At 46.6% G+C, this 8,962-nt stretch overlaps 1 protein-coding gene across 1 annotated transcript; it reads right to left on the bottom strand.

Annotated features, from left to right (window-relative positions):
* Positions 1-4,094: 4,094 nt before the first annotated feature.
* Positions 4,095-8,603, bottom strand: PPP1R27 (protein phosphatase 1 regulatory subunit 27). Its single transcript, XM_056867334.1, has 3 exons — positions 8,246-8,603; positions 6,715-6,865; positions 4,095-4,896 (listed from the first exon to the last, which is right to left on the bottom strand). The coding sequence occupies exons 1-3, from the start codon at positions 8,421-8,423 to the stop codon at positions 4,773-4,775; spliced, it is 453 nt and encodes a 150-aa protein (XP_056723312.1). The 5' UTR covers positions 8,424-8,603; the 3' UTR covers positions 4,095-4,772.
* Between the last annotated feature and the right edge of the window lie 359 nt (positions 8,604-8,962).

The following is an 8,962-nucleotide window of genomic DNA, read 5'->3' as shown; positions in this document are numbered from 1 at the left end:
GGTTGGCGATGCTAGAACAAAGACAGACAAGACTCTCATTAACTCCAGAAGCAGGGGGGAACTACACCAAGTGTTTAAGCAGCGATACAGGCACCTGAGAAGGTGTTGCCATTGATACAGCGGTAGATAAACTGGCACTGGGATCCCAAGCATCTCCTAACCACACTTTCCTTGCCTACCCTCAGCAAACCCCAGACACGTCAGGAGCCTCACAGCACATTCCTATGGAGAGTTACTCCAGTCTGGGTCCATTGAAACGAACAGGCTTAGACTGGAGGTAACTCACCTTAGGAATAGAAAAGAGCAAGAGTCCAGTAGCACCTTAAAGACTAACACAAATATTTTCTGGCAGGGGATGAGCTTTCGTGAGCCACAGCTGTGGCTCACGAAAGCTCATCCCCTGCCAGAAAATATTTGTGTTAGTCTTTAAGGTCTTTAAGCTGTGGTTCACAAAAGCTCATCCCCTGCCAGAAAATATTTGTGTTAGTCTTTAAAGTCTTTAAGCCGTGGCTCACGAAAGCTCATCCCCTGCCAGAAAATATTTGTGTTAGTCTTTAAGGTCTTTAAGCCGTAGCTCACGAAAGCTCATCCCCTGCCAGAAAACATTTGTGTTAGTCTTTAAGGTCTTTAAGCTGTGGCTCACGAAAGCTCATCCCCTGCCAGAAAACATTTGTGTTAGTCTTTAAGGTGCTCCTGGACTCTGGCCCTTTTCTACTACTGCAGACAGACTAACACGGCGACCCACTGCGAATTATCGCCTTAGGAACGCACTGCTAAAGGCTCCCGACTGTTTCCGAAGCCCGCTGCCGCCGCCGCCCGTTCCCAGGGCCCCAGAGGCATCTGCGAGTCTGAGCTCTCCTTAGCTTCACGCATCCCTCGATACCGTCCCCCATCCCCGGCCTGTCACAAAAAAACGGAACGGCGAGCTCCCGTGACGGGCGAAGGCCGGGCTGGGGGGGGGGGGGGAGACGGGACGAGCGAGCCACGTCTGATGGGTCTCTCTCGCCCGCTCTCTTCGAGAGGACCGACGCGGGCTTCGCATCATACTAGGCCCGTCACAGTCAAAAGCGAGCGCCTCTACGGGACTAGGTTAAGGGCTACGGCGCCCGTTGCCGGAAGGGGGGCCGGCTTATTACGGGCCCCACTCTTCCCCCCCCCCCTTTGAGCCTCGCCCCACCTCTCCTTACCTGGGCCCGGGGCGGTCCCCGTTCCTCTCGCTGCTGCCAGGCCCGGGGCGGAAGAGAGCGCCTAGGCCGGGCTACGCATGCGCACTGTGGGAGAATGGGTCCGGACGGCCCCTGTACGGAGTACCCGAGGGAGAGGGTTTCCATGGAAACGGAACGACAGGGCAGGAGGAAGGGGGTTTCCATGGAAACCGGCGTCGGGGCAAGCTCCGGAGGAGGACGGTTTCCTAGGAACGGGATGATGGGGCAGCTGTCAGAGCGTGCGGAAGGCTCCCTGAGAGAGGAAAAGGGCCAGAGTCCAGGAGCGCCTGAAAGACTAACACAAATATTTTCTGGTAGCTTTCTGAAGAAGTGACCTGTGGCTCACGAAAGCTCCTACCCTACCAGAAAATATTGGTGTTAAGTCTTTAAGGTGCTCCTGGACTCTTGCCCTTTTCTACTCCTACAGACAGACTAACACGGCTACCCACTGTGAGAGAGGAAAGAGCCACTTCCCTCACGAGGAGTTTTGGCAGGCAGCACCATCAGTGCCCAGGGTTGGGCGGACATGCCACACATTAGGATTGGGGGTGGAGTAATCAGAGGGCTATAAAATAATTGCTTCTAGAGCTCAGAATAGGTTTACAGCGAAATTTTTGGATTCCATTTTGGTGTGTTGGTTCTGAGGTGTTAACGTTTTCATAACAAACCTCCCACCCCTCTATGCCAATTTCCTGATATTGTAACTACCGGTACTTGAACTCACGTTTTCTCAGGGGGGGCTTTTAAAACTTTCCCATGTTTAGGATGTACATGCAACCAGAAAACAGCTTGCTTCTGCTTTTTGTGATAGAGGTGTCTGGGTTGGCCTGTGGTTTTTAGGGTTAAGTCAGAAAGGGTAATGAAATGGAGTGTGAATGGTTTTGTTACTTGTCCATTTCCCCACCCCATACATACATACACAGAGTGGCCTGTGGAAATGAATTTAAAACTTAGATTTGAAGCTGTTATCCTCATTGATAATCCATTCATAAACCAGCAGCATTTAAGTGCCCTTGAACTATTTTTGGGAGAGAGGAGAAAGTATGGGAGGGGGGAAACCTTGCTGGTTCGCCATACCTCCAACAATAGCCCTTCCGCTATGTTTCAAGAATTTCCTGAAAAAGTTATCTAAATTTAACAAATGCTTACCCAATCTGCAGAAAGCCAGAGACAACCATCCTATGAATAGCTTACCAACTGCCTGGTGAAAAACCATCCTGTCCCTTTAATAGAGACTCAAGGGGCTGTTATTTACCAGGTGATGCCATTTGCATTCATGCCATTAAAAGTTTCAGGTGCCCATTGCTACCCATTAAGTCTCTACTAAAGGGGCAGGACATTTTTCTCAAGGCCTGTTGGCAACCTTACCTATAAGTAAGGTGTCAGACTGCAGTTGGCACCTATCTTCAGCCTGAATAGTTTTACATTAAAAAGTCAAAACTTTTGTGCTAGTAATGCAAATGTATCTCATATTTGCTTATTTTGCATAATTTATCCTTCTTCTGTTATGGATAAGGTAGGGCAACTGGAAGGCACTCAACCTCGTTCCCACCCACATCTTGTGAAATTTCACTACACATTGTCTATATGTTTATTACTACAATCTTTATAGCTAACATTTTGCTTAAAAACTAAAGTGAAGCCAGATCAAAGTGCTGAAATCTGTACTTAACAATATTGTACTGTGCAGTGTGATCAGATTACACAGAACACTGTGCCTGACTGAAAGTGTTTAAGAGGCGCTTAAAGTGGCAGCAACTGATATGAGCCCAGTCTAATTTTGTCAGTGAATGCAGACCCAGAAACACCAGTGATTTACTATGCATTTTCACCAACAGACAAACTATCCAATTAGGAAGATGCAATTCTTAGCTCTTAAAAGCCATCTTTGTATGTGGACTAACCAACAGCGTTTGACCTTTCAACAAGAAATGCCATTTCTAATTATCTTTGAACCTAGTACCCTAATTAAGTCTTTTGCCAAGTCATTATTAAAGCCACCTCAAGTCATTTAGATGAAGTAATACCTTCTATAATTATAATTATTTTATTTATACCCCGCTCTCTTCTTGGCCAAGGCCGTGCTCAGAGCAGCTAATAGGGCTTTAACAGAGAAGTCCTAAGCAAAGTTCCACCCTTCTAAGCACAATTATTTCCATGGACTTAAAGGATTACACTGCTAGACCAGTAGGAGAACATGAAGGTTGCATAGGGAAGAAAAACACAGAAAGGCCCACACATGAGAATCCTAGTTAATTTATCTTCCTACTGTCGTCTGCCTTTCCAAGAAACATTTTCACATAGCATCTTGCATATGGTAGTTCCTATAAAAATATTCAAGTGGCATCTGGCTCGAGGTCCAGGTTGAACACTGTGATTAAGTTGGTCCATACATTCATCCTTCAACATTAGTCAGCTAGAAGCTTATGAATTAGAACTTGGATGGAGAATGGTTCCTAGTTTTAATTTTGCTTCTGTTTTTGTCTTGTCTTTTGGCACTGATAAGGGATTCCCTCTCTATACAGATATTGCTACGGGAGAGACCAAGGGCTCCCTTACAAAACTCAAGTAGTTCAAGGGAAGCAGCTAGACAAGAAGAAGAAGAGTTAGTTTTTATATGCCAACTTCCTCTACCATTTAAGGGAGACTCAAACCAGCTTACAATCACCTTCCCTTCCCCTTCCCACAACAAACACCCTGTTTGGTAGGTGGGGCTGAGAGAGCTCTTAATAGAACTGTGACTAGCCCAAGGTCACCCAACTGGCTTCATATGTAGGAGTGGGGAATCAAACCCGGTTGTCCAGATTAGAGTCCACCGCTCTTAACCACTACACCACAGCTGTTCCTTTGGGCGAACAGAAGGAAGAAAATGAATACAAGAGTTTAGGAATTACTTTATTGTAAAAATAAAAAGGCTGTTTCAGAATCACATAAAAATACAGTAGAAAAGCAAGTCTAGGGTGCACAAACATGGAAAATAAGACTTTATACACAACAGTGCTTGGATCGTCCATATTTACAACACTTAAATACCAGCTTGAAGTTGGATCTGTTATCTCTGTAGGATAATTGTATAAGGATTCGTCTTGGAGTGGCTGTAGCTCTCAAGAAAATAGCTTCAATGTTGCTGAGATTCAAGATCAGAGTAAAGGCAAATGAGTATTGGAAGATATATACTTGTAAAAATTGGTACCCAGTCCATTTCAACTCACAACCACCTTTGTGAACCTCTTGCACAACAGTGATGCCAGGACTTGTATGCCTTCTCCATTATAACCGTTTCAGTCAAAACCTGACCCCAGCAGGTACCAAGCTGTGGGCCACAATAAAAATGTATTTCACTTTGAATGGGCTATCCCAAGCATAGCTCTCTGAGAAACCCTTAAGTAGCCAGTCTTTTACACACATATTACAACCAAACTATGACCTCTTTTGGAGGCCATAGTTTCCCTAGCCATTCTAGTATGGGCTAATGTCAACTTTACCAGCCTCTTTCCAGCACTCAACAGATCTTCCTGCCTGCTGGAGAGACTGGATTCCGTGTAGCAAAGAACTGAAAGTACAAGTTCAGTCCATTCGAGTTGCTTTGAAAAGTTCCACAAGGTCCTTGTATTCAGGGTCAATAAGGTCAGACGGCTTCTCCCCTTCATCATTGGTGACATCTAGTTCGGCTCCAAGAGAGATGAGGTATCTGTGATATCAAAGAAAGAAGACATGAGGAGAGGCAATGATGGTAGCAGATGCAGCAGAGGAGTGTGACCTGGTCTTTTCCAGTTAAATAAAGCATCACTGCCACTGCAATCATTATCATAAACCTGTAGGAATCCAGGGGAGGCCCTAGTGATTCAATCCTAAAACATTACAATAAGAAAACTGTATTACATTCATATCAGAGTCCAAAGTCCTTGTTAGAGAAGTCAAATCCCTCCAAGCAATCAAAAGAAGAAGAAGAGTTGGTTTTAAGGAGAATCAAACCAGTTTACAATTGCCTTCCCTTCCTCTCCCCACAACAGATACCTTGTGAGGTAGGTGAAGCTGAGAGTTCTGAGAGAACTGTGACTAGCCCAAGGTCACCCAGCAAGCTTCAAGTGGAAGAGTGGGAAAACAAACCTGGTTCACCAGATTAGAGTCAGCCACTCATGTAGAAGAGTGGGGAATCAAACCTGGTTCTCCACATTATAGTGCACCACTCTTAACCACCACACCACTCTGGCTCTCACATTAACAGATAATACAGGTATGCGTAGAAAAGTTAGTGTGTTCTGGGCTGTACACACAGGGAAACAGCATACATTTCTTGCTGGAAAAGTGTAGCCAGAATCATGGAAATCACTGAACAGGAAGGTTCACACTAACATTGCCCTATGTGTTAGCTTCCAAGATTGTATAGAGAAACAGAAGATGTTGTGAACTGGCACAGCCTATAGGACCAAGATTGCCAACCTCCAGGTGGGGCCCGGAGATCTCCCAGAATTACACTTGATCTCCAGGACTACTAGGGTGGCCAACCTCCAGGTATTAGCTGGAGATCTCCTGCTATTACAACTGATCTCCAGCCGATGGAGATTGGTTCACCTGGAGAAAATGGCTGCTTTGGCAATTGGACTCTATGGCGTTGAAGTCCCTCCCCAAACCCCGCCCTCCTCAGGCTCCGCCCCAAAAAATCTCCAGGAATTTCCCAGCCCAGAGCTGGCAACCCTAAGGACTACACAGATCAGTTCCCTGGGAGGAAATGGATTTTTGGAGAGAGGACACCATAACACTGAGGTCCCTGCCCCTCCAAACACCACCTTCCCCAGGATCCACCCCCAAATCTCCAAGAATTTCCCAACCTGGTAACCCTAGGACAGAGCCATCAGCCAGGCCTGGCCCAGTTCCAAGTTTCGGGGGGGGGGCAGAGAAAGGGTGCCTGTGACCCCCTCCATCTTGCCCTCACTACCGGGCTCTTCAACTGGCTGCACACTCTTTCTTGATGATGTTAGGTGGTGGAGCACTAAATGAGCAGCAAGGCAGCAAGGCACACAGGTGGGGGTTCCCATAGAGTTGCCAACGTCCAGTTACTAGCTGCAGATCTCCCGCTATTACAACTGATCTCCAGCCGATAATCAGTTCACCTGGAGAAAATGGCCACTTTGGCAATTGGACTCTGTGGCATTGAAGTCCCTCCCTCCCCAAACCCCACCCTTCTCAGGCTCTGCCCCAAAAACCTCCCGCCAGTAGTGAAGAGGGACCTGGCAACCCTAGGTTCTCAGCAGTGGACACCACCAGAAGCCCTGGCAGCTTCCCCACCTCAAGGTATGCTGACACTGGCCCTGTCATCACCCCACCACCACATGTTCCGATCCAGCAGACTCTGTTTTTCAACCTCTCAGGTCTCAGCCTGGCAAAAGAGCTTCCCTCCCCGTTTTTCTTGGCCATGAGATCAACAGATTCCACCGGCCAAGAGATGGCACAATTGAATGAGAGGCTCCAGCTTAGAAAAGAGGTTTAGCAAACTGGCAGCTCTGACCTTGCAATGTCGGCATGGCCGTCGCTGCAGGCCATATGCAGCGGTGTCCAGCCGTCCTCATCTTTCTGATGGATGTCAGCACCATATTTCACTAAGAGCTTAACGCAATCAAGATTCCCAGAAAGCACAGCTTCATGAAGGGCAGCCATACCTAACAGGAAAGGGGAATAGATCAGCCACATTAATGGAACCCGGCAGTGTGGTCCTGGGAAGAGAGGAGGAGATACACTCTGCAGGATTTTTCTCAGCAGGAATTTGCAGTGTTAAAATGGTGGCAAAGGAACCCAAGGGACAGTAAATCCACTGAGCAAGGGAGGAGAGGCCTGGGAATCATGGAAAGAAACATCCCTGCTGCTCAGGAATATTTTTCTCACAAAACAGTGCTGGGACCTTGACCTTATCTGAAAAACAAATATGGCTCCTGTTATTCTAGAAGTCCAGTGGGGTAGAATAAACTTGGCCAGAGAGGATAAAGGAGGGGTTGGATAAAGGTCCTCCACATGGACGGACAAAAGTCAGAATTCTTTGAATCAGGGCTGAATCTGAGAGCCTCTTGGAGAGTTAAACGATTAAACCATTAATTGAGGCCAGCACCCACTGCAGGGACACACGGCACCAGGTTTCTATGGTCTTTTATAAGGGAGAGTGATAAACAGCAACAGTACATAACAGGCACACTGCCTATGTACTTGGATACAACAGCTGTCGCTTATACGGTTACAAAACAAAATTTCACACCCAGCTTTTCAGATGCAGTTTTTCACAGACACGCAGGGGCAGGAGGAAAGGGCTCCTCGGGACAATAATCCAGTCAGTTATGAAACCACTGAGAAGTTTGTCAGGCAGGTAATTTTGTTGGTTTGCTTATGCTGTCATTTGGGGGCGGGGGTGTTCCCCAAACGTTCCCAGCTCAGGTAGTCCATTGACGTTTACCTGCACAAAAACAGGATTCTCTGCAAACTAAGAAACTTTCGGTTTTCTCAACAGGAAACGTATCTGCATGTTTGTATCATACTCTTAAGTAGTTCCCAGTTCCAAGGGGATAGCTAAGGTGATTCCTCTAATGCAGTGGTTCCCAACCTTGACCAGGGACCACTAGGTTTTTGTTCGGTGCAGGGACCCCAAGGTTCAAAATAAAAATTCCGAGAATTTGAAAATAAACTTTAATCATAACTGTTAGTTAAACATTAAACTTAGAATAATATTTGAATATATATTTTTATAGTAGAGAACTTTTAATTAAAAATATTAATTTATTATGGGGTTGTAACTTTGTTTCGCGGACCTTAATTTAGTTCTCGCGGACCCCTGGGGGTCCACGGACCCCCGGTTGGGAACCAGTGCTCTAATGGAATCCAGGTTGTCCATATATTAGTCCATATATTAGTGCTATTGAGTAAAAGAGAGAAAAATTAAAGAGGTACCTTTCTCAGGCTAAACAAAAAGCCATGATCTAGTTTGTGACCCACAGCCTTCCTCAGGGATGAGGGAGCTACCAATACTTAATTATTTTCAACCACTACCTACTTACCAGAGGGGTAGATAGTGTCCAAGTTGACTTTCCTGGCACGGATGAAACGCCCCACCTGCTCCAGGTCGCCTTGCCGGATGTTGTCCTGGAAGATCACATCATTGGAGAAACGTACAGTCCTCAGGCCTTTTGTGTACCTCCTGTACCTGGAGGGTGCAGCTGGATAGTAATACTTCATGGTGGCAGAGTGCTATGGAACCAAGAGGGAGAACAAGGTGTCGGCAGGGCAAGAAGGCTGAGGAACAGTGTCCAGGAACAAGAGAAGGCACAGCACCCCACAGAAATAAGCTCCTTTGAGGTGTCAGAATACAACGGACCCTTGCGTCTGAAACGGTCCTCTCCACCTTAGCAGCTAAGAGACTGACAGGGATGATTTATTATAGTGTTCTGTCCTTCTCAGAGCTTCCCTTGAACAGGACTGCACAGATGTGATGATCTCTTGTTGAGGACTGACTGTTTCCAGTGGTGTCTCCTGTTATATAGTTGCCCTCCAGCTATTTTGAGGATGGTCAGCTCATGCTATTTGCCATGAGATTTTGTAATTGAGCCACCCTGCCCTCTAGCCTCCCCCTTTTGGGCGCAGAGTCTCAGCTTACAGCCCACCTGTCGATGTGCGATCGCCAACGGGTCAAGTCTGTTCCACAGTCTGCATGTGCACATAGCAACATACGGCAGCCGCAGATTTTGCAAAACAGTATTTGCAAAACCTAATGTTTG

Source organism: Euleptes europaea, chromosome 1 (assembly GCF_029931775.1).
Source record: "Euleptes europaea isolate rEulEur1 chromosome 1, rEulEur1.hap1, whole genome shotgun sequence".
Classification (NCBI taxonomy): domain Eukaryota; kingdom Metazoa; phylum Chordata; class Lepidosauria; order Squamata; family Sphaerodactylidae; genus Euleptes; species Euleptes europaea.
The sequence above is the reverse complement of the archived record's forward strand: the minus strand, read 5'-3'. Positions and strand labels throughout refer to the sequence as shown.